The following is a 25,978-nucleotide window of genomic DNA, read 5'->3' as shown; positions in this document are numbered from 1 at the left end:
GCCGCTGATTGGCGGAGGGGGATGTCGGTCTGGCGCGCTGCAGGCGCTGATTGGGTGCCTTTGTAAAGGGCCGGCGGGGCGCCACTGGGTCCCTGTGTTTGGGCTCGAGGCCTACCGGCTCACCGGGCGGGACCGATGCCGCGGCGGGCCGGAGCGGCCTGTCCGGAGCAGCGGGCGGAGGGGGCGGAGCCAGCACTGCCGCCCGCCGCGCTGCTACGGGCATTGAGCCAACGCGCGAAATGGCGGCGGCGCCGGCGGCCAATCAGTGCCCGCCGCTGCGAGGCGCAGGCGCAATGGTTGTCACAAAGCATGCTGGGAGTCGTAGTTTTCAATTTGGAGTGTTTGTCGCCCCATTTTTCCCCCAGACCTATGGCGGGGGTCCTTGCCCGGTTGTCCCCGTGTCGCACACGCGGTCCGCTTCCCGCGGGCGGTGCCGAATCCTTCAGGAGAAATACACAGCTGTACCACAGTCATCTCCCAACATGACCGCCCGGCCCGCGTGTCGCGACAGAACGATTCCATTCGCCGCTCAGTCGCGCCCTCGGCGGTTCCGCCCGGCCGGCAGGGGGCGCGCTGGCGGCGCTCCGGCCGGGCCGCTCGGTGGTGGCGGCCGGGGGCGGGGCCGGGCGGCGGCGGAAGCGGCGGCGGGGACGGGCCGGGCAGGGACGGGCGGAGCGTCCTGAGGCTCCCGAGGCTCCCGCCGCCCCCGCTCCAGGTCCTGCCGCCCGCACACCGGCTCCCCGCCGCCACCGGGCCAGGCAGCGGCACCGGCACCATGTCGGTGGCGGGGCTGAAGAAGCAGTTCTACAAAGCGACCCAGGTGAGACACCGGCACCCCGCGCCCGTTCCCGCCGCCGTTGGGCTCCAGGGAGGCCGCTCTTCCCTTGGCGGTTCGGAGAAGCCGTCCCGGCCGCTGCTGCCCCGGCAGTGCCCGCTCCCCGCCGTTATCCCGTCCCGGCATCCCGGTGCTGGGCCCGCCGGGCATCCCCCGGTACCCCCCGGTGTCCAGGGTATCTCCCGGTTCTCAGTGTCGCTCCCGGAGTTCGGTGCGGGCCGTGAGCGGAGCTCAGCAGCCGGGGAGGGAGGCCCGGTTTGGCGGAGCCGTTCTCCGGTGGGACCGGGGAGGGGACCCGGGCACGGAAACTCCTCCGGGGGAAGCGGCGGCTGCGGGGCCGGTGACACCACGGGGGTCCCGGGGTGCTTCCCTTTCCCTAAACCGGGACGGATCCAGCCTGGAGCCGGAGGGAGCCCCGGGAGCAGCGGCCCCGGTAACCTCGGGAAGCTCCCGGTTCGTGCGGGGTTGGGGAGCCCCGGGCTGGGCAGAGTTCCAGAGGTTCGGGAATTGCCCCCAGGATGGAGGAGTTCGTTCATCCTTGGAATTCTTCCCCCGAGTTCCCCGCCCTGGAGGTGCCCAAGGCCCGGCCGGGAGCAGCCTGGCACGGTGCGAGGGGATATTCCATGCAAAGGAATATTCCATGAATTCCAAAGGAATTTCCATGATTCCCTGTGGGAATGGGCCCCAAACAGGGCTCACAAACGCCTCTCCCTCTCCCTCAAACGAGGGGAGTCCATCCCCAATCCCCCCGAGCAGAATTCCCCTTCCCAGCGCTTCCTGTTAACAGTTGTGAGCTTTTGTTAATGCATTTTGGGAACGGTTCAGGAATCACAAATCCCCCTCTGCTGCTGCTTTCCTGCCCCTGCTTTGAATTCCAGATAAATTTGGCACGGGTGGTGTTTTCCATCCCTGAGTTTAAACCCTTTCAGCTCATCCCACCCCTGCGTGCAACGTGTGTCGCCTTCCTCCTCGGCTCTGTTTCCCCAAATCCATTTCATTTACCCAGCAAAGCAAAAGAACAAATTCCTGAAGTCATCCTCCACCCCCTTTCCCACCAAACCCGTCGTGGGGTGGTGTTTTAGGGTGGTTTTTTCACAACTTCCATGGGGAAAGGTCGTGCTGGGGGCTCGGTGTGGGAGGATTTTGCTGGCCTGGATGTGCTGTGCTGGTGTCAGGAGGTGGAAACCCCTGGGTGACTCAGGACTAACGTGTTCCTAAGCCCAAAAATATCATTTGAAACCCCAGATGAAGCCATTTTTTGGAGGAATTGCAAATTGCCGCCCCTTGCAGCGCTCCAGGGACAGGGACAGAGGTGTCCAAGACTTGGAGATGCTCTGACTGGAAACTGGGACTCACTGGTTCCACTTTGGCCATTTTCTTGTCTCCTCCTCCCTTCCTTCCCTTTCCCCCCTTTCTCCCCTTTCTCCCCTCTGGTCCCACTCAGCCCTTGGCTGAAGGAGAGGAGGATTAGTTATTTTTTGGCTCCCTTCAAACCATCAGAAGCTGCCAAAGCCCAACATGTGGAAGATCTTTTCCCTAAAACGTTACGTTTTGTTCCACGTCTGGCCTTAATTGAGGGCAAACAGAGCCAGGAGCGGGGTCTGCAGGGACCCCAGAGGGTTTGGGATCCCTGTCCAGGATCCAGGGGGAGCAGGGCTTGGCTCCTGGGGCTCATCCATGTGAATCCTGCAAGCCCACGTCTCCCCTGGGTGAGGCAGCCGGGCGCCCACACGCAGGAGAGAGCCTGGAGTATCCTGGAAAAAAAAAAAATAAATAAAATGAAATAAATCTGAGTCGTGCTGGCAAATGCTGCAGATGGGGAGCAGCTCTGAGTGTGTCCAGAACAGGTTCTGCCTGTTCACAGCAAACTGTTCTCTAAAAAAAAATAAAGCAAGCTGGAGAAAACATCCTGAGGAAGGGGGAGAAAGAAACAGCAGCAGCAGCTTGGAGCTGGGAACAGGGTGGGAAATCCCTGCGTGCCTGGTCCAAGGTTTCATCCAGCCTGGGATTCACAGGGACCTTCTGGTGTGGAAACAGCTTCCCTTGCACCCTTTGGGTTTTGTACAAACTGCTGGGAATCCTCAAATCCTGCAGATCTTCCCAGGCAGTGGGCAGGACAGGCTGCTGCTCCTGGGGAATCCTGAGGGCTGTCACAAGGGGTGGGGAGCAGCACCAGGGCTGCAGGGATCCTGGGATTCCTGCCTCACCTGGAGCAGGAGCAGCTCTTTGGGAATGAGGGATGCAGAGATGGGCCTGTGCTGGGATGCAGGGCTGGGTCTGTGCTGGGATGCAGGGATGGGTCTGTGCTGGGATGCAGGGATGGGTCTGTGCTGGGATGCAGGGCTGGGCCTGTGCTGGGATGCAGGGCTGGGTCTGTGCTGCTCACCTGGAGCAGAAGGAGGTCAGGAGAATCCAGGGATGGGTCTGTGCTGCTCACCTGGCGCAGGAGGAGCTCTCTGGGATGCAGGGCTGGGTCTGTGCTGGGATGCAAGGCTGGGTCTGTGCTGCTCACCTGGAACAGGAGCAGCTCTTTGGGAACAGGGAATGCAGGGCTGGGTCTGTGCTGCTCACCTGGAGCAGGAGGAGGTCAGGGGGATGCAGGGCTGAGTCTGTACTGCTCACCTGGCACAGATGCAGCTCTCTGGGATGCAGGGATGGGTCTGTGCTGCTCACCTGGAACAGGAGGAACTCTGGGGATGCAGGGCTGGGTCTGTGCTGGGATGCAGGGCTGGGTCTGTGCTGCTCACTTGGAACAGGAGGAACTCTGGGGATGCAGGGCTGGGTCTGTGCTGCTCACCTGGCACAGGAGGAGGTCAGGGGAATCCAGGGCTGGGTCTGTGCTGCCCCTCCCAGAGCCCAGCTGTGGGTGGGAGCTCTGGGATTCCCAGCCCAGCTGCTGGGGGTGCTGCCCCTGGAGCACAGCAGGGTTTGGGATGGAGGAGAGCTCGGAGCTCCTCTCCTGGCAGTGCCCAAGGCCAGCTGGGGCTGGGACAGGATGGGATTGAGGTCCCTTCCAAGCCCAGCCAGGCTGGGGCTCAGCCCTGCCATTCCAAACTGGATTAACGTGCTCCTGAGGCCTGTGTGAGCTGAGCCTAAACCCTGCCAGGCCTGCCTGGGCTCAGGAGCTCGTGCTGGCCCAAGCCACAGCCCAGCCTCCTCCTCCTCCTCATCCAGAGCCATTTTCCAGAAGGGGAAAAGGCAAGTGCTAATTAAATCTCAGCAGCCCTTGACACACACACACATTTCCCTGTGTTTGATGACAGCTCCCAGGGCTTCCAGGGGTATTTTTGGCCATAAAGAGCCCCTTGCTGCCTGCCTGGCCTGGGATGTGCTCCAGAGCCTGGGACAGGCAGCTCAGCCCTTCCTTCCCCAGCTCCCTGGGCCAGCAGGGAAAGCTTTGCCTGCCCTGGGAGCTTGCTCCAGGTGCTGCTGTGAGCTGAGGATGTGCTCATGGGTGACACTGAGGGACAGGGTGCACCTGCCAGGGAGGGCATTTCCTCTTTCTTTTGGCCTTTGTGGTCATTCATTGCTCTTGGTGCTGCTGAACTGGGATTTCCTTCACTTCTCCTTGGGTTTCCTTTCTTCCCTCTTCAGCTGTGCTGATTTTGTGCTCTGCTTTCACACGTGGGATTTTTCTTCCCTTTCCCAGGTGAACCTTCCAAAAGCTCCTTTTATTTTTTGTTCATTTTGGCTTTTTTTTAATATTAACTCAGCCCTGCTCCCATTGGCCTCTGCAGGCTTTCTTTTGGGGTGGCTTGGGTTGGAAGGGACCTTAAAGCTCGTCCTATCCCATGGGCAGGGACACCTTGCACTGCCCCAGGCTACTCCAAGCCTTGGGCACTCTCAGGGATGAGGGGGCTGGCAGTGCCTGGAGGTGCCCAAGGTCCTGGAGAATCCACCAGGAGAGTCTGGATTGCTCCTGCCTTCCAAGAAAAGCCTTGTAACCCCCTGTCCCAGGGGGGGCTGCAGGGATGGGGCAGGCACAGCATCTTTGGGAAGCTGTGCCAGGGCCTCAGCGCCCTGTGAGCAAAGAGGGGAGCAGGGAGTTGCTGTGGGAGGGGTTTGGCAGCATCAGCCTCTGAGCTCCTTATCTGTACATGGGAATTTGGACTGGCAAGTCGAGGGATTTTGCTGATTCCTGCCAGCCTGGAGCCTCCTGCCAACCTCTGTCCCTCAGCACTGATGTTTCTGTATTAACATTAACCTGGGCTGGATTCCCCTGCAGCTCCTGGCTTTATCTTTCCACATGAATCTGCTCCTGAGGCTGGGGCAAAGCTGGATTTGCTGGGGTGACATCCCAGAGCATCCTCCCCTGGCTGCTGCAGCTGTGCTGGCCCTGGGGAGGGCTCTCCTGGTGCTGTGTTTGCAGATCCACAGGGAAAGGGGGGCTCAGGGCAGCCCTCACCCCTCTGCACAGCTCCCTGGAGGGGGACAGGGCTCAGCCTGCCAGGGGACGAGTGACAGGAGGGAGGAAACGGCCTCAGCGGGGCTGAAATTTGATATTGATGCAAATTTTTCCATGGAAAAGGCTGTGAGGCATTGGAGCAGGCTGCCCAGGGCAGTGGTGGAGCCCCATCCCTGAAGTGTTCAAAAGCCACGTTGGATGTGGCAGCTCACAGTGCTGAGCCTGGTGCTGGGCTGGACTCAGGGCTCCTGAAGCTCCTTTCCAGCCTTGCCCATTCCATGATTCCACCTGTGGCAGGTGGAAAGCAGAGGCTGAGTGTCCCCAGAGCTCGTGGGGACAGGGATGAGGTGCCAGGGCATCCCTTCAGGGCTGCCTGGACACTCACAGAGGTGCCTGGGCCACATCCAGGGGAAAAGCTGCAGCCAGGATGTTTTCCTGTGGATTCCCTCTCCTTACCTGGGTGATTTCCATCAAAACCCTGTCCCTGCACTGGCTGGTCAATCATGGCTGGAGCTCAGCAGCCCCACAACCAAACAGGTTTCATTTTTTCCAGGATTGTTTCTCTGCAGAGTTTCCTATAAATTGGCTTTTCCCCCCCTCCATTTTAGGGTTGTTTTTGCAGACAGCAACAGGAGCTCTGATTCCTGGAAGGCAGAGACAAAAAGCAGAGCTGGGAAAGTCCAGCTCTCCATATCCTGCTCTGTTTGCTCCCCTTCCCGTGGCTGATGTCAGAGCAGGGAAAGTGTTATCCTGTGCCTGCAGCTGGGGGAATCTGGGCTCAGGGCAGGAGCTGTGACTCAGGGGGGGTCATGTGGTGCTGGGATGCTGAATCCACGTCATGAAACCCTGGATTTATCCAGCTGCTTGCACAGGGGATGCTTCCTGCCTGAGCTAAAGGAAATCCTTCCTCCCCCTTTTCCCTGCCACTGCTTTCCTCCTGGGAAAGAGCAAAATGGGGATGAGCTCAGGCAGCCCTGCCTTGTCAAAGCTGATTCATTTCTTTAGCACTTTGTTGGGTTTTTTTCCCTCCTTCTTCCTCCTCTCCCCCATCCCTGCTCATGCCAGTGCCTTTTGCAGGGCTCCCAGCCCCATCCCTGTGGGAATAGCAGGGCTGGGCAGGGAGCAGGGCAGCTCCTCCTGCCTGACACTGCACAAACCCCAGTGCCAAGATCCAGCTGGTGCCTGCAGGGATGTGAGGGGCTGATCCTGCTGGATCCCTGCTGCTGGCCCTCCCAGGCAGGATGGAGAGCTCCTGAGAAGCCCAGAAATGTAAGAAATCCCTAATCCACGTGGTTTTGGCTGTGTAATTCCAGCTGAACTCATTCACATGGAAACTCATCCCAGCCCTGGGTGTTTCATAAGACTCTGAGGCTGCTGTCCCTGCTCCTTCCCATCCTTAACTGCACAGATTCACCCAGCCTGGGATGTGGTGCCTGGAGTGGCAGCAGGCAGGAGGCTGATGCTGTCTTTTCCTGTGGATCTGCTCCCTCTGAGCTGTGCCCTGGCCATGTCCCAGCCTTCATCCCTGGGTCAGATGGGAAAGATCCAGCTCATGGCCCTGGGAGAGCCCCACAGCATCCCAGAGCTTCCCTTTTCCTAAGCTGCTCCATGACAAGACCTAGTGCAGGATCCAGCCCATCCTGGCCTCTCCCTGGCATTATAAAAGTGATAATTAATATTATTTTCCAGATTTCCTGTTCCTGTTCCCCTCACAGCCCCATCCCTGCAGTCAGTGATCCCGTGGCTTTCAGCAAAGGGCCTGGCCCAGACTCAGAGCTGGGGCTTCCTCTCCTGCTTTTGGGGCTGGCAGTGCCTGGAGGTGCCCAAGGTCCTGGAGAATCCATCAGGAGACTCTGGATTACTCCAAGAAAAGCCTTAACCCCCCCTCCCAGCATTGCCACCAATAGCTAATTAATAGAACCAGTCCTTTTAAAGCCATTGGGAATTTTAGGATCTCCTAATGCCTGGCTATTAATAAAGTTCATGGTACTGTCACTAATTAAATTGCTTTTCTGCTCCATAGGAGAAAAAAAAAGATGAGTTAAACATCTCCATAATGAAATTCTGTCTTTGAGACAGAAGGTTAAATTTGCATGATTAAAGCTTTAAAGGGCTTTTCCTAATTGAGAAAATGCTTCATAATTCATCCTAGAGCCTGAAACCCCGGCTGCACCCCTTGGCTGGGCCAGACTTTATTCTGCAGTGATAATTTATTAACCACTTTCCTGACCAAATCTGGTTTGGCATCCCAGGATCAGCTGCATTTAAACTTAATTTTCCCACTTTCATGATGGAAAAGGCAGAAGAAGGGTAAACAATTACCCACACCCAAAGCAAACCCACTGCAGGAGAAGGTGCTGGGTTGTTTTGGGGGTTTTGTTTTCCTGATTTTCCTCCCTGGATTAGGAACCACCTTTTGCTGCTGCCGTGTGTCTGAGGGAGCAGGGGCAGCACAAATGCAGAGTGCCAGATGCTGGAGCAGCTCCTGTCCCAGTAAAGCTCCTCCTGATTGTACTGGGGGAGTTAGAAAGGGCAAAGGCTCTGGCCTTTTGTGCCTGCCTGGGATAAAACATCATCCAAATGTCATCTCCCAGCATTTCTGGGCCACCTCTGGCTCTGCCTGCAGGGCAGGAAGGGCCACAGTGATGCCACAGTGATGCCACAGTGATGCCACAGTGATGCCACAGTGATGCCAAGTGCTGGGGGGGGATTTTATCCCAATTAAACCATCCCAAAATGAGTCTCAGTGTGCAGCGAGGGGAAAAAACAGATTCAGCAGCACCTTGGATGGGCTGGAAGCTGCCAGAAGCCCTGGGATGTGGGGAGGGCCCTGGTGCAGCTCTGGAGGAGCTGATGCAGGAGTTTAACCCAACCCTGGCAGCCTTTGGGGTGCTGGGGTCGCTCCTTCCCGCTCTCCCTTTCCTTAGGATGCTGTGCTCTGCTCTGATAGCCACAGAGCTTTTCCTAGAATTCAAAGGAACAAGGAAAACAAGTGTTTACAGTGTCCTCAGCCACTTCTGTCCCCTTTGATGTGTGAGCCCTGCTCCCCGTGTGAAACGTGCTGTGCGTGGGGCTCTCCCAGCCAGCCCACGCCAGGAGCAGGACTTTGCCTTCCTCTGGGGGGATTTGGGTCTTTTTTGATCTCCCTGATGGCTGTAGAGCCGTGTCCCAGCAGCTCTTTGTGTCACCAGCTCTGTGTGTCCCACCAGCCTGGCTTGCTCCCCTCATCCTGCAAATCCAGAGGTTTTCTGGCTCCTTCCCAGCTCCTGACTTGCCTCCTGCTGTACCCCAGCTTTGGGTGATCCCAGCACCTCAGGGAGGTGTTTCTCCTGGTTTTCACAGCTTGGTGTTCTCTCCAGGGATTTACAGGTGTCTTACACCCTCCTTTCCCTCTTTTGCCCCTTGTTTTTTGGGAAATCCCTCAGGGCTGACCCTCCAAATGCTGACTGCAGGACAAGGCTGCCGCGTGCTCCTCCTGAAGCTTTGCAGCTGGGGAAAAAAACCAAGGATTGCAATTCCTAGGAGGCACTTTCAGTGCTTTGCACTTTTCTATCCCATCTCAGGAGCAACTCCAGAGCAGCTCCAAGGCTCCAGGGCGAGGAGCCTCTGCTGCCCTGGCTCCTGGGGCCGGGTGGAGCTGCCCAGGAGTGATGGCTCAGCAGCTTTGGAAAAGCCAGGCCGTGATTCACTGGGGCAGGACACGGGCAGGCTGTGCAGGAAGTCTGGATGCAAGGCCACTATTCCATGTTTCCCCTCAGTTTACTGAACTTCCTCTCAGTTGCTGAAGTCACTGGAAGCCTGTGAGGGGAGATCACTGCTGGGAGAGAGTAGCTGCTGCTGCTGCTCCTGGTGTGTTTGTGTTTTCCCTGGAATTTGACCCAATTCTATTATTTATTTTTTTTTCCCCAGCTGAGTAGAAATTGTGTCTGGTTTGGTTCAGAGCGTGTGAGAAATAATAACAGGAGAAAACAGGATGCAAATGGCTGCTGGGAGGTGCCCCCATCCATCCCTCCAGCACGAGCATTCCAAGACCCCTATGGAAACCTTGGGTTGTGCCCTTCTCTGTCTCCTGCTGGAAAAAGGAGCTGGGAGATCACCCCAGTGAGCAGGGAGCCTGGTGGTGAGCAGGGTTTGGGCTCTGCCCTGCAGCCCAGGAGAGCAGGAATTCCCAAAGCCGGGAGGAGGGAGCAGCTGCATTGCAGAGCATCCTCCCGGTGCCCTTGGCTGGCCCAGCCCCGGGGCTGCTGCTGCAATCCCGGGTTTGCCTTTAATTCCCGCTGTCCTCGTTCCTGCAGCCCATCTGCTGGATGGAGATGAGTCACCCGAGCCCGAGGAGGAGGAGGAGGAGGAGGAGGAGCAGGGCTGGCAGGTGGCTCCTGGAAAGCCGCCTGTGCAGCTCTTCCCTGCCCTTTCCATAGGATAAGATTACGACCCGAGGTCACTGGGAAGCCTCTCCTCCTCTGCAGAGGGAAGGGAAGGAGCTGCTCATTGTTCCAGCCTGACCTTCCTGCTCCAGATCAAGGAATTCCTGTGGTGCTGCAGGGAGGGGAGAGATCCCAGCCTCAGCTGCTGAGGGGGTGGGAAGCTCGGGGTGTTCCGAGCCACGTTTTTCCCTGAGCACGTGTCTGGAGGCAGCCAAGCACCTCCAGTGCCTTGGCACGAGTCTGTTCCAAGGCAGAGACTCCCTGGTTCCATCATGGGCCTCGTCCCCAGCACTTGGGTGCAAGGCTCAGCCAGGACTGGCCTCTCGTGGAAGATGGGAATGGGAAAATGGCAGGGAAGGAACTGCAGGAGAGGGCTGAGAGTTGGGTAATGGGGTGGAAAGGTCCCTGGGAGCTGTTTGTCTGGAAGATCTGACAGTGGAGGGGCTGCTGGAGTGTCCAGGTGCCCCCAGGCAGGTCAGATCCTGGGGATGGCATTTGGAGCCAGCAGCAGGGTGAGCTCAGAGGGGCTGGAGCCTGAGAGCAGCTGCTGCTCCTCCTCCTCCTCCTCTGCTTTGCCATGAGGGGATGTGAAAAATCCCAGAGTGGTTTGGGTTGGAGGGGACCTTGAAGGTCACAGAGTCCCCCCCTGCCATGGCAGGGACACCCTGGACTGTCCCAGGCTGCTGCAAGCCCCGGCCTTGGGCAGTGCCAGGGATGGGGCAGCTGTGGGAGCTCGGGAGTGTGCCTCCCTCTTGCAAGGCTGGAGGTAATTGTTCCTCCCTCCTCTGCACAACAAACACTGGGATCTGTTTTCTTCTACTCAAAGTAGGTCAGGAGTTGCTCAGATCGGTGTGAGCTGTGCTGTGGGTGTGCCCAGCTCACCCCAACCCGGGCTGCCTGCTGCTCTGGGGCAGGCACAGGGCTGGGATCCTGGGATAGGCTGAGCCCAGCAAGGCTGGGATCCTGGAATGGGATCCTGGGATAGGCTGAGCCCAGCAGGGCTGGGATCCTGGAATGGGATCCTGGGATAGGCTGAGCCCAGCAGGGCTGGGATCCTTGGATGGACTGAGCCCAGCAGGGCTGGGATCCTGGGATGGGATCCTGGGATGGGCTGAGCCCAGCGGGGCTGGGATCCTGGGATGGGCTGAGCCCAGCAGGGCTGGGATCTTGGGATAGGCTGAGCCCAGCAAGGCTGGGATCCTGGGATGCGATCCTGGGATGGGCTGAGCCCAGCAGGGATGGGATCCTGGGATGGGATCCTGGGATGGGCTGAGCCCAGCAGGGATGGGATCTTGGGATAGGCTGAGCCCAGCAGGGCTGGGATCCTGGGATGGGATCCTGGGATAGGCTGAGCCCAGCAAGGCTGGGATCCTTGGATAGGCTGAGCCCAGCAGGGATGGGATCCTTGGATAGGCTGAGCCCAGCAGGGCTGGGATCCTGGGATGGGATCCTGGGATGGGCTGAGCCCAGCGGGGCTGGGATCCTGGGATGGGATCCTGGGATGGCCTGGGATCCCAGGATGGGCTGAGCCCAGCAGAGCTTTGATCCCAGGATGAGCTGATCCCACCAGGGCTGGGATCCCAGCATGGCCCAGGAACCCTCCCAGGACCAGCTGGTTCTGCAGGGAGCTCCATGGAGCCGCGTGGGGCATTCCAGGAGAACCCCCAGGCTTTTCCAGGCTGCAGCTGGGCTGGTTGTGTTTTTCCAGGAGGTTTTGGGACCTTTCCAGCCCTGCCAGTGCCAAGCCCCACTGGCTGAGTGGCTGAAGGCCTTTGCTGTGTTCCCAAGCTCCCACACACACACGGAGCTGGGCAGGGTCACGTTGGCTCTGAGGGATGGTGGGGATGACCCAAAGTGAAGCTGAAAGCCAGGGAGTCACACCCTGCTGAGCTGGGGAGGTGCTGGTGCCTCTCTTTAGGCTTCATGGAGCATCCCACAAATTCAACTGGGCACCAGTAATCCCAGTTAACCCTGGGTTTCCTTCACTCCTTCTCCTGTGCCAAACTTTGGGGGCTCAAAACATTCCCACCCCTTTTTCCCTGGGTTTGTGGGCTGGCTTTTTGCCCTGGGCTGGGATGAAGGGAGCCAGGCTAGAGCTGCTTCTCTGTTTGCTCATCTGTGGGTTTGTTTTTGTATTTCTTGAGGGGAACTTGCTGTTGGGAGGGTGGAGGGGAGGAAGAGGAAGGCTTTGATACCCCAGAGTCTGCAGGAATAAGGTTTTCAGTCGACTGTAGGGAACTGTTTTGATTGCAAGGATGGCAAATGTTTGATGTGTTATAAATAGGGCTGACTGCGATGGAAAAAAGAAAGCGAGTTTAAAAAGAAAAAAAAACCCTGATTTTTGGGTTTCTCTTGGTGTGTTTTGCTTGTTTGAGGCTGAGGGAATTAGGGATAATTTTCCATTTTAAAATATTTAAAGGCTGGAGAGCGAAATATCAAAATCTGTGAAATCCCATGGGGGAGCTGGTGATTAGCAGAGAATAACACAGACTTGGGCTCCCTCATCCATGAGCTGGGCAGATGAGACCTTCAGGGTGGATGTGCTGGAATCTGCCCTCAGCTGGGGAACTTTGGCTGCTGGCATCTTCCCAGGTTTATCAGGGCTTTTGCTGATGGTGCAGCCCAAAAATCACCTTTGGTTCTCCACATCTTTCCCACCTCTCCACCTGGAATGATGCAGGAATTCCCCAGCTGGGACCGCCCAGCTCTGTTCCCACAATCTCTCCTAATCCTCCCTGCTCCTGAATTTACCCAGGCACATCCCAGCCAGCCTGGGAGCTGGGAGCAGCATTCTCGTGTTCCTTCCCCAGCCCAGCTGCCAGGAGAATCCCTGTGCATCCCTCCTTGCCCTTTTCCATGCACACACACCGTTCCTGCCTCTCCCCTGGCCACCCTGGCTCTTTCCAACAATGGTTCTTTCATTCCTGAGATCTTCCCCCACAAGGGGAGCTCGGGATTGTTCCCATTCCCACGCCCCTGCCAAGGAATCTGCAGGAATCCCCTGTGAGCTCCAAAACAAAGCTGTGGAGTGAGGCTGGAGCAGCCTTGAGTGGAGAGGGGCTGTGTCCAATCCCTCTGGATGAGCTCTGCCAAGGAATCTGAAGGAATCTGTAGGAATCCCCCCTGAGCTCCAGAATGAAGCTGTGGAGCGAGGCTGGAGCAGCCTTGAGTGGAGAGGGGCCCTGTCCAATCCCTCTGGATGGGCCCTGCCAAGGAATCTGCCAAGGAATCTGAAGGAATCTTCAGGAATCCCCCCTGAGCTCCAAAACAAAGCTGTAGAGTGAGGCTGGAGCAGCTTTGAGTGGAGAGGGGCTGTATCCAATCCCTCTGGATGAGCTCTGCCAAGGAATCTGCCAAGGAATCTGAAGGAATCTGCAGGAATCCCCTGTGAGCTCCAAAACAAAGCTGTGGAGTGAGGCTGGAGCAGCCTTGGCTGGAGAGGGGCTGTATCCAATCCCTCTGGATGAGCCCTGACAAGGAATCTGAAGGAATCTGCAGGAATCCCCTGTGAGCTCCAAAACAAAGCTGTGAAGCAATGCTGGAGCAGCCCTGAGTGGAGAGGGGCTGTGTCCAATCCCTCTGGATGAGCCCTGCCAAGGAATCTGAAGGAATCTGAAGGAACCTGCAGGAATCCCCCCTGAGCTCCAGAATGAAGCTGTGGAGCGAGGCTGGAGCAGCTTTGAGAGGAGAGGGGCTGTGTCCAGTCCCTGTGGATGAGCCCTGCTAAGGAATCTGCAGGAATCTGAAGGAATCTGCAGGAATCCCCCCTGAGCTCCAGAATGAAGCTGTGGGGCGAGGCTGGAGCAGCCTTGGCTGGACAGGGGCCGTGCCCAGTCCCTGTGGATGAGCTCTCCTGAGGATGAGCCTGGCTGGATGCTGAGCTCCCAGGAATGCTCCCTGCACCCCAGCAGGCTGAGGCAGTGCTCCCATCTCGGGCTGGAGCTGTCTGGGGCCCACTGGAGCTGTGACATTTTACTGGAGCACAGCTGGAAGTGAGGGCTGAGAGCTCCTGGCCCTCAGCTCAGCCCTCACCTCCCTTGCAGGACCTGTGGGTGGAATTCCAGGTGAAATACCTGCCAGGAGCAGCCAAGTGGGAGCAGATTGTATCTGCCCAGTGCCAGCTGCAGCGCCCTGGGCCAATATTTGCTCTGGGAGGTGTTTGGCCAAAAGCTCAGGCTCTCAGTGCTCCCAGGGTGAACCCCTTGGATGTTTCCCATCCACAGACCAGGGAGGCCAGACTTGTTCTGCTCTTCCACTCCCGGGGAATGTTTGGTTTGGTTTGGTTTGGTTTGGTTTGGTTTGATTTGGTTTGGTTTGGTTTGGTTTGGTTTTTAACCATTTCCATATCTGCCCTCATCCCTTCCCAGTCTGGCTTCAGGAGAGGTGAGATCCCAGCTGAGGAGCAGGGATGTATCCCAAGCCTTCTCCTGGCTCCTCAGGAAATCAAAATGCAGAAAAACTGCCAGCACATCCTCCAAAAAGCCCCATAGCTGCTTCCTGGGGGAAGGGGCTGCTGGAATCTGCAGCACCAGCATTCCTCCAGCTGCCTTCCTTAGGCCAGGCAATGGATGGATAAACCCTTCCTTCCTTCCTCCCTTCCTTCCTTCCTTCCATGGATCCTGGAGAGGTCAGTGCTGCCCAGGGGAAGGCAGGCACCCCCTTCCCATCCTTCCCAGGCCCTCTGGGGGCAGCACCATGGCATTCACAATGGGCACTTTGGGAATTCAGCTCCCTGAGTGTGCTGAGGCTCCAGGTCAAACAAGGAACCAGTGGCAGCTCCTCCAGGCTCGTGTCTGGGGGATCTGTGTGGCTTTGTCTCCCTTCCTGATGGGTTTGGGGGTGTGGGGATGGGGGTCCCTCCTCCTTTCCTCCCGTGCTGACGCCTCCCAGTTTAATTAGAGCCAGCAGGGAGAGAACCTCAATCTTATTATTCCCTCCCAGCAGGGCAGCAGCAGCATTTCTTGGACGTCAAAAGGAGGATTAAATTAGTCTGGAAATGAGGGGGTTTTGCTTCCTTCACTTCTCTGGGCTCTCCAGAGGGTGTGGAGCCTCCAGAATCACTGTGGTGATGGATTCTGCCAGCCTGGCACGCAGGCCCCTCGGAGCAGAGCCCTGCCAGGGGTTATTTACAGCTTCCCAGGCCACAAATCCAGGGAGAAAAGTGGGATTGGAAGTGCTTGGGATGGCTGCAGCCTTCCCAGGTGTGTTAGGGAGCAGTGCAGGCTGCCAGGGCTGCCACCTCGGTGGAAGGGATCCCGTCCTGGCTGTGGGATTCTTGGCAGGGGACAGGGGTGGCAGCTGGGGCAGAGCTGCTGTGCCCTGCTGAGCTTGTCCTGGCAGGCCTGGCAGCTGCTCCTGGGCCGTTTTCCAGGCTCGAGAGAGAAGCGTGCCTGCCCAGCTCGGGGCTGGGGTGTGGAGCAGGCGGCCAAGGAAAGCAGGAAATCACACTCAGATGGGTTCTGGGGCACCTGGGGTGATGGGATCCCCTGGAGCTGCTTCTGAGGGCTGGGCATGGCATGGCAGGGAGCAGAGAATGGGAGCAGGGATTGGGGAGCAGGGATTGAGAGCAGGGATTGAGGAGCAGGGATTGAGAGCAGGGAATGGGGAGCAGGGAATGGGAGCAAGGAATGGGGAGCAGGGATTGAGAGCAGGGATTGAGAGCGGGGAATGGGGAGCAGGGATTGAGAGCAGGGATTGGGGAGCAGGGATTGAGAGCAGGGATTGGGGAGCAAGGAATGGGGAGCAGGGAATGGGGAGCAGGGATTGAGAGCAGGGATTGAGAGCAGGGATTGAGAGCAGGGATTGAGAGCAGGGATTGGGGAGCAGGGATTGAGAGCAGGGATTGGGGAGCAAGGAATGGGGAGCAGGGAATGGGGAGCAGGGATTGAGAGCAGGGATTGAGAGCAGGGAATGGGGAGCAGGGATTGAGAGCAGGGAATGGGGAGCAGGGATTGGGGAGCAGGGATTGGGGAGCACGGAGCAGGGATTGGGGAGCAGGGATTGGAAGCAGGGATTGGGGAGCAGGGATTGAGAGCAGGGATTGGGGAGCACGGAGCAGGGATTGGGGAGCAGGGAATGGGGAGCAGGGATTGGGAGCAAGGATGGAGAGCAGGGATTGAAAGCAGGGAATGGGGAGCAGGGATTGAGAGCAGGGATTGGGGAGCAGGGATTGGGGAGCAGGGATTGAGAGCAGGGAATGGGGAGCAGGGATTGGGAGCAGGGATTGAGAGCAGGGATTGGGAGCAAGGAATGGGGAGCACGGAGCAAAGATTGCCCAGCCTGGTCCACTCTGGCTGTGTCCTCTGTCCCTTATCAGAGGGTTAAAGTAGGAGAGTGAAATCCAGAGCTGGGTGAACCAAGAGGGATTTGCTTCCCTTCCTTTCTCTTTTTCCTTGCCTGTCTCTTTCTTCCCTTCCCTGTGGCTGGTTTGGGGTCCCCAGGTGCTTCTGAACCTGGATACTTCCCTAAAGGGATGCCTCCCCCTCTTCCTCAGAAAACATCCAGCCCCATTTTGTATCCTCATGGGAGCAGGAGTGTTCCAGAGGAAGAAAGCCTCGATAAAAATCAAATATTTGATGTTGGAGTAAACAAACCCGATTGTTCCTTCAGATCTGGAGTTTTCAGCACAAACAGGAGGAATCCTGGCAATGCCCCGGGGCAGGCCTGGAGCCCTGGGAGCCAGTGCCAGGTTTCCCAGACCACTTTGGATGTCTGGATGGGGAATTTGCTGTTGTTTGGAGCAAAATAATCTCTAATTGCTCCCCACAGCTCCCTGACAGGAGGGTGGAGCCAGGTGGGGGTCAGGCTCTGCTCCCAGGGAGCAGCAGGACAAGAGGAAACAGCCTCACATTGCACCAGGAAGGTTTAGGTTGGGAATCAGGGGAAAATTGTTCATGGAAAGGGTGGCCAGGCATTGGCACAGCTGCCCAGAGCAGTGCTGGAGTCCCCATCCCTGGAGGTGCCCAAAAATCACACAGATGTGGCCCCTGGGGACATGGGTTACAGGTGGACATGGTCAGACTCCGTGATCTTGGAGGTCTTTTCCAACCTCAGCCATTCCATGGTTCCAGTTTTGGCCAATTCCCGTGTCCTGCCTCCCCAGGCAGTGCAGGGGCTGGGAAGGGAACATTTTCCTGCCTGGGCTGCAGGAGGATGGACAGAAGGACACTCTGGGGGGGTTTACTGGGGGCATTGGTCAGCCCTGGGCAGGGAATGCTGTGGGTTGGGGCTGGGGCTGTTCTTGGACTGAGGGATCCCCTCAAGAGGCTGCTGAGCCTTCCCATGAAATGAGCCCTGACTTCCCAGCTTGTCAAACATCTCCTCTGACAACGAATTCCAGCCCCTTGTCCCAGATCCCCAGCTGCTCCAGCAGTCCCAGAGTGGTGGCTGTGCTCTCCCCCCAGGCTCCTCTGTGCTGCCTGCTGGGAGCTGAGTGTGTTCATTCCCTGTTTACTTGGATTTTGCTGTGTGTGAAACCGAGTCCTTGGCTCCAAATGGAGCTGAGAGACGTTTGTGCTGCTTGTTTTTTCCAGCAGGCGTTGGAGTTGGAGCCGTGGGCTGGGATTTTGGGAGCTGTGGAGCTCCTGGTGGGTGAGGAACATCCTGACTGAGCCAAGCTTTGGGTGCTCAGAGACGTTTGGGGGTTTGGTGGGGTTTTTTTGAGGGGCTTGGGGTGTTCCTGCTGCCTCCTTTCTCTTGCAGGTGCTGTGTGGACCCTCCCTGTTCCCATTCTGGGAATTCCTCCTTGAGGTGGGAAGGTTCAATCAGTGCCTGATCCTCCTCCCTTCCCTTTCTCCACAGCTGGTCAGCGAGAAGGTCGGAGGGGCCGAAGGGACCAAGTTAGATGATGATTTCAAGGAGATGGAAAAGGTGAGTGAGGAACCAGAGGAATGCCCAGAATCACCCCATGGCTCCTGTGGGATTGGCTGAATCCCTGAGCTGATCCTCCCTGGGCTCCTGTCTCTCCTGCAGAAAGTGGACGTGACCAGCAAGGCTGTCACAGAAGTGCTGACCAGAACCATAGAGTACCTCCAGCCCAACCCAGGTGAGGGCCTGCACCTGGCCTGTCCCCTTCCCAGGGAGATCAGGGAGATCCCTTTTGCTCCAGGTCCGGAGCAGGGGGAGATCTGGGTTACCCCTCTTGCCCTGAATCCAGGTGCAGCTTTTGCCTCAGACTCAGAGAGGCTCTAAGGGGACCCGTTTTTCTCAGAATGTCCAGGAAAAGTGGTGTTTCTGGGCTGGGAAGGGGTGGCTGGCTCTGTCAGGCCTGCATCCTTCCAGCCAGCTGCTCCAGAGAGCATTCCAGGGACCCTGGGAGGGCTGGGGAAACTCCTTTGGCCTTCCCTGACCAAGCAGTGGGGAACTATTTTTGCTTTGTGTCTTGGAAAAGAACCGAGGGATATTCCTGGGGGATGGAGACAATGGAGCCTCTTGGCTTTGGGTGTAGAAAGGGGGGGGGAACAAACCTGCTGAGGGCTGCAGGGCATGCAGAGGGGGCAGAGGCTGAGGTGTTTGTGTGTGGCAGCTTCCAGAGCCAAGCTCACCATGCTCAACACGATGTCCAAGATCCGCGGGCAGGTGAAGAACCCCGGCTACCCCCAGTCCGAGGGGCTGCTGGGGGAGTGCATGATCCGCTATGGGAAGGAGCTGGGAGAGGATTCCAACTTTGGTGAGTGCCCCCTGGGCCTGGGGAGGGGAGTGGGGCAGGCTCCTGCTTCACTTCTGAGCTGGCACTCTGAATTCTGGAAGGGTTGGGGGGAATTTTGTGGCACTGAGCAGCGCGTGGGGCTTAAAAGGGGTTCAGAAGCTTCCAGAGTGAGCAGATTTCTAGGGAAAGAGAGGAGGTTTAGATGGGATATTGGAAAAAATTCCTGCCTGTGAGGAGGGTCAGGCCCTGGCACAGGGTGCCCAGAGCAGCTGCAGCTGCCCCTGGATCCCTGGAAGTGTCCAAGGCCAGGCTGGTGCAGTCTGGGATAGTGGAAGGTGGGACTGGATGGGCTTTAAGCTCCTTCCATTCCATCCCAAACCATTCTGTTATTCTGTGACCCCAGGTATCCTGGATCTCAATCCACTTTCTTATTAAACCCTGAGATAAATTTGCACATAAAATAAAAACTTCCCTCCAAACTGAGCAGCAAAGCAGGAACGGGACAGAGCAAGACTGGGAGTTTCACACAGCTCTGAAGGATCCCTTCCAACCCAAACCTTGCTGTGATTCCATGGGGAGGCTGAAGCCAAGAAATCTTCTTGGCTCTTCCTTGGAGCCACGTGTGACTGGCAGGGAGGAGGGGGTGAAGCCTTTTGGTGACATCAGTTTTAATCCCCTGGAACCTCAGCCAGGCACGTGATGGCCCCTGCCAGGCCAGGGAGGAGCTGCCTTGCCTCAGGAAAATTAAAAACCTCTGGCTGCTTTTGGAACTGACAGAGGATTTTGGAGATCCTCTTCCCTGGCCAGCTCAGAGCTCTGCATCAGTCCTGGCTCACAGGGACTGAGGAGAGCAAGGGAAGGAAGCTTTTAGGAGTGCACAGCAAACTCTATTTCCTTAATGGCCTCCTTAAAGCAGCATTGAGGACTCCATCCCTCCCTTCCAGGTTATTCAGAGTTATTACAATTGAAATAACACTTCTGGTCTATTGATTTTTCCAGCTGGACAGTGGAGAGATGTTTTCCCTTGACCCTCTCTCTCACTCATGTATTTTCCTGTGTTCATGCTCTGCTGAAATTGTTGTTTTGCCAAAGCTGCACAGGAATAATTTCATCTCTAAATGTTTCCTCTGCACTAAAAAGCCAGCTCTGAATATGCTTTGCTGCAAGTCTGCCTGGCTTAAGTGCCAGAGTGGCCAGAGCCTTAGAAAAGGATGGAACTGAGCAGGTTTCAGTGAGTGACCCTGAGCTCTGGGACTGCCCAAGGCCAGCTTGGAGCAACCTGGGACGGCGGAAGGTGGCACTGGATGGGCTTTAGGGTCCTTCCAACCCACACCACTGCAGGACTGTGTGACACACAAGGGCTTCCTGGTGAGGAGGAAGAAGGGAGGGATGTGAGGCAGGTCCCTGGCTCAGGCTGTGTTTGATTCCCTGTCCCTGTCCCTGCAGGGGACGCGCTCCTCGACGCCGGCGAATCCATGAAGCGCCTGGCGGAGGTGAAGGACTCGCTGGACATCGAGGTCAAACAAAACTTCATTGATCCCCTGCAGAACCTGTGTGACAAGGACCTGAAAGAGATCCAGGTAAACGCCCCTGTGCTTTGCTCTCATCTCCCTGCTCTCTGGGCTCTTTGGCTGTTGGGGCACAGAGCTGCCTGCTCTGCAGTGCTGGGAACCAGGGGCTGGCAGGAATTGCCTGCACTCTGTGTGTGTTTTATCCCTCCAGACTCTCTGGTATTTCCTCCCTGCTCAGCACTGCTCCTGCTGCTCCTGAGCAGCCCAAAAGGCTGCATGCAGGTTGGAATGGTTCTCCATTTGCCGTGTTTGGTGGAGGGTGCCATGGGAATACATCCCAACACCCCTTCTGGGCTTGCTCAATTGGGTTCTCAGTGCTGGGAGCTTCCAGATGGGATCAATTTGGGCTCCAAGCTCTGAGCAAGCTCCCCTCTGGTCTCTACTCAGCATCCCAAGGAGCTCTCTGGGGTCTCACTGGGAGAACAGGGAGCTCAGCAGCTCAGACAAGTGCAGGCCCTGTAACAGGATCCATCCCAACCTCCAGTTCCCCAGGCCAGTCTCCTGAGGGAGTTTTCACTGTCACTGCTGTCCTGCATGAAATAACCACCAAGTTACCTCAGTGCCTGTCTGTACCCAGTTCCATGGGGCTGCTTTAAACATCCCTGCCCTAAGATCCAGGATTGCAGTGCCCAGAACCCACCTTGCTGCTGTCCGGAGATCCCTGCAGCTCCTGGGGAGCTGAAAGGAGCAGCACAGCTCTTCACCTTCCCAAAAGGCTTCTGTGGGGAGCAGACCTGGGCTGCTCTGCAGCCTTTTCCTCAGTGGAAAGGGTCTGGAATTGTTCCTCCATCACACCCCGGGGCCTCTCTCCCACCTGGAGCAAAGGTGGGAGCCACAGGAGATCAGGTTTCTGACACCAGTGAACTCAGCCTGTAACTGGAGCTGCCCTCCCAAGCCTCTGGCTTCTCCCTCTTCCCTCTCTCTCCATCCTCCCCCAGCACCACCTCAAGAAGCTGGAAGGGAGGCGCCTGGACTTCGACTACAAGAAGAAGCGGCAGGGCAAGATCCCTGACGAGGAGCTGCGACAGGCCATGGAGAAGTTTGAGGAGTCCAAGGAAGTGGCAGAGACCAGCATGCACAACCTCCTGGAGACAGATGTGAGTGTGGGAGGGCAGAGCTGGGGCCTTCTGTGTCCCTGGGCTGGCATCTCCTGAGGGAGGCACTGATTACACACCAGTTCCCACTCCTCCCAAGTGTGGCTCTGCTCTGGGAAAGCCCAAATCTGACATGACAGCCCTTTGCTTAGCCCCTGACCCAGCTCTTGGCCAGAGCAGAACCTGTGCCTGGCACCAAACAGGCTCCTCTCGGGGTGGTGGGGGATCAGTTTGGGAGGTAACCCAGCTGGGAAGGGTTTGGGAAGGATTTCCCAGCTGGCAAACCCAGAGTGGCAGGAATGGGCTCTGTCCTGGCAGTCTCAGCCATATCCCAGAGCTCCTCCTGGGCTGCCCCAGGGCTGTGCAGGAGTGTGCAGCTGTGAGCAGGTGCTGATGGCAGCCTGGTGTTGCCCAGATCGAGCAGGTGAGCCAGCTGTCAGCCCTGGTGGATGCCCAGCTGGATTACCACAGGCAGGCCGTGCAGATCCTGGACGAGCTGGCCGAGAAGCTCAAGCGCAGGTGAGTCCCTGTGGTTCCTCTGGAAACCCCTGAGTCCCCCTTGGAATCACAGAGTCCCACAAGGGGTGGGGTGGGAAGGGACCTTGGGGCTCACAGAGCAGGGACACCTTCACTACCCCAGGTTGCTCTGAGCCCTGTCCAACCTGGCCTTGGTAAAGCCAATTCCTTTGGCTGTTCCAGGTGGGATTTGGATTTAGTTGGGTGTCTGATCCAGCCCAAATCCTGCCTGAGGAAGAAGGCTCGTCCCACCTCTCCTTCCTCAGCCTCCCCACTCTGGGGGGGATCTGGCAGTGCTGCCCTGCTGCTCTTCCCTCCTGGGAGAAACTGCAGAGTGGATCCTGTGCCTGCTCTCAATTGGGAGGAGCTGGGAGGACCCTGCCAAGTCTGAGCTTTCAAACTACAGCACGAGTGTCCTCTGCTGGCCTGAATTCCTGAGCACTCCACAGCAAAACCTGGGATGTGTGGGCCCTGTCGAAGGGCAGATCCCAAACCCTGGGGAAGTCCCACCTTGCAAAGGCTCCAGCACAGGCACTTGTGCACATCCCTGTCTCCAAACCCCTTCCTGCCCTGTGCAGCCCCCCAGGAGGATAAGCAGGGTGTTGATCCCCTCCTGTTGCACTCCTCATTGCACTGAGCCACGTTGCTTTTCCCTGTGCCAGGATGAGGGAGGCCTCCTCACGTCCCAAGCGGGAATACAAACCCAAGCCCAGGGAGACCTACGACTTCAGGGAGCCTGACCAGTCCAACGGGGGCTTCTCCTGCAACCCCACCCCCAAAGCCTCAGGTAACCTTGCCCCAGGTGCTCACTGCTGCCTCTGGAGCAGCCTCCCAGGGAAGGAGGGCATCTGCTCTGCCTGCACAGGATGTCCCTGCTGTGCTGGATGCTCCTGCACGAGCCTGTGGCTCTGGAAAACATCAGGAATGCCTCTAGATCGGGCTCTTTTCTCCTGGGACCCAGGAGCCTTTGCTGTGTTGGCTTTGGGGATGTGCCAGAGGGGTCTCCAGCCTGGGCCTCTCGCTGTCAGTGCCAGACAGGAAAACTGAAGCCTCCATTCCTCCCTCCCTCCTCGTCTTCCCTCCCGCTGCATCCCTCCCTCCCTCCCTGATCCTGGCGGGTTCCTAACAGCATGGGGGCCCTGCTGTTCCTGCTGACAGACCCCTGGGGGCCCTGCCTGCCCCTGTCTCCCGTTGGTTTAAGCATGTCTCTCTTTTGTTTGGAAGCAGCTTCCGCCTCTTTCCGGTCGGACAAGCCGTCCCGGGCCTCCGTCAGGAGTATCCGTGAGTTTCCTCCCTCTGCACTGCTCCCTGTGTGTCCCTCCTGCCTGCTCCTCCCTGCTGCTGCTGCTCCTTGGAGCTGCTCATCCCTCCGTGCTGAGCCTGAGCTGAGTCCTGAATTAACCCAGCCACGCTCCTGTGGGATTTTTTGGGGGGTTTTGCACCCCCAAAAGTGGGGCCTGGCTCGCCCGGAGGAGCTGCAGCAGCTCCCAGCACCCAGGCATGTCCTGATCCCCAGGGATCAGGTGTTTTCCCACCAGACATCAGACACCTCAAGGATTTCCCTGTTCTTACAAGCACCCAGCCTGGATCTCTCCCCCTCCTGCTCCCCGTGTCCCTGTGGAAGGCTGGAGGGAGGAGGCAGAGCCTCAGCTCATGGAGTTTGTGGGGTGTGGCGTGATGTGGGGTCTGTGGTTCTTCCTTCAGGACCTTGGGATCCTGGGGCTGGGGCTTGGAGCTGTTGTGCTGGGAAGGAGCCTGGAGCAGGGCCGTGCTGGTGGGGCCAGCCTGGTGGTTTGGGGAGTTCTCTCAAGCCCATTGATGTCTGGCTGCTGCTTGTGGTGATTTCTGAGTGCTCTTCCCATGCTGGGCCCTCCCTTGCTGTGGGGCCTGGAATCATGGAATGCTTTGGGTTGGGAGGGACCTTCAAGACCATCTCATTCCACCCCTGCCATGGGCAGGGACACCTTCCACTGTCCCAGGCTGCCCCAAGCCCTGTCCAGCCTGGCCTGGGACCCTTGCAGGGATGTGCCCTTGCTGCCATTCCCTTGGCCTGGCTGGGACAGCCCCAGCACAGTGGGGAGGGCTGGGGGGTCCTGCAGGCCCTGGAGGTCTCTCTTAGCTCTGTCCCTTCCCACTGGGATCCTCCCAGCTCCAAAGCTGAGTCCCAAAATGTCAGTGCACGGAGTGAGCAGCAGGAAATCCCACAGAAAATCCCTTTGCAGCCAAAAGGTGATGCTTAAATCCTGGAGCTGAGCTGGGGGAATGAGATTTTGGGCTTCTTCTGAGTTTTGAGGGGCTGCTCATAGATTTGGAGACCCGTGGCCAGGCAGGCAGCTGCTGTCCTGTGCCCCAGGTGTGGGGTGACCCCTCCAGAGTCCCCCTCCATGTCCAACCCCACCACCGAGCTCCGGGGCAGGTTCTCAGCTTGTCTGTGACCCCTCTGAGGCTGGGACGCAGGAGGAGCAGGCAGGAGCAGCAATCGGGACCTGCAGGGAGCAGCGAGGGGCAGCGGCGCCAGCCCCCCGGTCCTGGCAGGGTGCAGAGCCTGTGGCAGGAGTGCCCGGTGCCAGGGCACTGTGGGGTCCCGCTGATGTGTCCCCACTGTCCCCGCAGCCCCCCTGGACCAGCCCTGCTGCAAAGCCCTCTACGACTTCGAGCCCGAGAACGACGGCGAGCTGGGCTTCAAGGAGGGCGACATCATCACCCTGACGAACCAGATCGACGAGAACTGGTACGAGGGGATGATCCACGGCCAGTCCGGCTTCTTCCCGCTCAACTACGTGGAAGTGCTGGTCCCGCTACCTCAGTGAAACGGCGCCGCTCCGCCCCGAGTGTCCCGAGCTCCATTCCAGCTCCAGCCCCGCCCTCCCCGCCTCCCCTCGGGGCCAGGCGCTACCAGGGAACAAACCAGAAGGGTCCCACGGCCCCTTCCCCACGTGAATTTGGTTCTTTTCTTTTTTTTTTTCCTTTTTTTTTTTGTCCTTCTGGTGCTTGAACTTCGGTACTTTGTGCGCCCCCAGCCCCGGCCGTGCCACCGGCACTGCCCTGTCCCTGTCCTTGTCCCTGTCCCTCCCCACTTCCCGTCTTTCCTGTGGGTCCAGCGCGTGGATGAGGCAGGTGGGAGAGCCAGGATGTGTCCCAGGACGGGTGGCACAGCCAGGATGTGTCCTGGGTTCAGGGGGCACAGCCAGGATGTGTCCTGGGCACAGGGATGGCCCCAGGGCAGGGCAGCCCCAGCCCCACCTTCCCGCCCCAGCCAAGGCTGCCCCTGTCCCCATGGATCCCAGAGGGATCCCAGAGGGATCCCAGAGGGATCAGGGGAGGGGAGCTGGGGCACAGCAACACTAAAACACCCAGAGAACACTAACACAGCCCTGCAGGGCAGGAGCTGAGCCCTGCCTGGGGCTCAGAGCCATCCCTGGCGCTCAGAGCCATCCCTGCCCACCCTGGAGGGACAGCAGGGATGTCCCCTGCCCGCCTGGCCCCCTCCCCACAGAGCTCAACCCCAGGAGGGGGGGCTGCTCCTTCTGCCCGTGGTTTTTTCCTGAACCTCAGGCTTTTCCTGCTCCAAACTCTCCCAAGTCAGTCCCACCTGGAGGATCACCTGCAAGGGGAGGAGCTGGGCCATAGCCCAGGCTGTCTCTGTGGTGGGGCAGAGGTCACGGCTCCTCTGCCCTTCCTGGGAATCCCTCCTGTGGCTGGAGCTCACCTGGCCCTCAGGTGCCTTCCCTGCACCCCCAGCCTGCCCCAGGCACCCTCCCTGGGGGCCAGGCCCCCTCAGCTGTGCTTTCCCTGGCCACGAGGTGGGCACGGGCTTGGGGTGGGGCTGCAGGGCAGCATTTGCTGGGCTCTGTGGTGTCCCTCGCTGCAAAAGCGGGTTCTGCCTCTCGTGGGGCTGGGATGGGCCCTGCTGGGTGAGCCCCAGCTGTGCAGGGCTGTGCTGCAGCACCCCTGTCCCTGTCCCTGTCCCTGTCCCTGTCCCTGCAGCTCCCCTGTCCTGCTGCTCTGTGAGCCCCAGCTGTGCAGGGCTGTGCTGCAGCACCCCTGTCCCTGTCCCTGTCCCTGTCCCTGTCCCTACCCCTGCTGCTCCTGCTCCCGTTCTCTGTAAGGATTTGGTCCGTGCATGTCCACGTGTGTCTGACCCCCCCAGCAGTGACCCCGGCCCCAGGGGGGGGCACAGGGCAGCCCCCCCTGCTCCCAGCAGGGCAGGGAGCCCAGGGGACCGGAGTCCTGGGGGCCCTTCCCTCTGTCCCCTCCCCGGTGGGGGACACTGGCTCCCGCTCAGGTGGATTGAAATGCGTTCTCTCAGCTGGGACACCTTGCTAGATCTTTTTTTTTGGGTTTTGTTTGTTTTGGGTTATTTTGGTTTTTTGTTTTTTTTTTTTTTTTTAATGGTTTCTCCTGGTTTTTAGGGGAAAGAAATGATGACCCACAATTCTTGACTTGTATCTCTGAATGAAAGTATTAAATGTTTTCTTCTTTCTAA

At 58.2% G+C, this 25,978-nt stretch overlaps 1 protein-coding gene across 4 annotated transcripts; it reads left to right on the top strand.

The window, feature by feature from the left end:
• Positions 1-615: 615 nt before the first annotated feature.
• On the top strand, positions 616-25,978 carry SH3GL1 (SH3 domain containing GRB2 like 1, endophilin A2). Of its 4 annotated transcripts, XR_013185560.1 has the most exons (11): positions 616-820; positions 17,465-17,533; positions 17,636-17,708; positions 18,189-18,332; positions 19,758-19,891; positions 20,821-20,979; positions 21,392-21,495; positions 22,155-22,279; positions 22,717-22,773; positions 24,106-24,639; positions 24,671-25,978. XR_013185560.1 is itself a non-coding variant. In XM_054649939.2 (10 exons), the coding sequence occupies exons 1-10, from the start codon at positions 776-778 to the stop codon at positions 24,300-24,302; spliced, it is 1,107 nt and encodes a 368-aa protein (XP_054505914.1). In that variant the 5' UTR covers positions 616-775; the 3' UTR covers positions 24,303-25,978. The 4 variants fall into 4 exon arrangements, 3 of the variants coding, with proteins under 3 accessions (XP_054505914.1, XP_054505916.1, XP_054505915.1); XM_054649939.2 differs by having other exon boundaries at positions 24,106-25,978; XM_054649940.2 differs by having other exon boundaries at positions 617-820; positions 22,720-22,773; positions 24,106-25,978.

This window comes from Agelaius phoeniceus, chromosome 29, assembly GCF_051311805.1.
Source record: "Agelaius phoeniceus isolate bAgePho1 chromosome 29, bAgePho1.hap1, whole genome shotgun sequence".
NCBI classification, from domain to species: domain Eukaryota; kingdom Metazoa; phylum Chordata; class Aves; order Passeriformes; family Icteridae; genus Agelaius; species Agelaius phoeniceus.
Note: the sequence above shows the minus strand (reverse complement) of the source record. Positions and strands in the feature narration are given on the sequence as shown.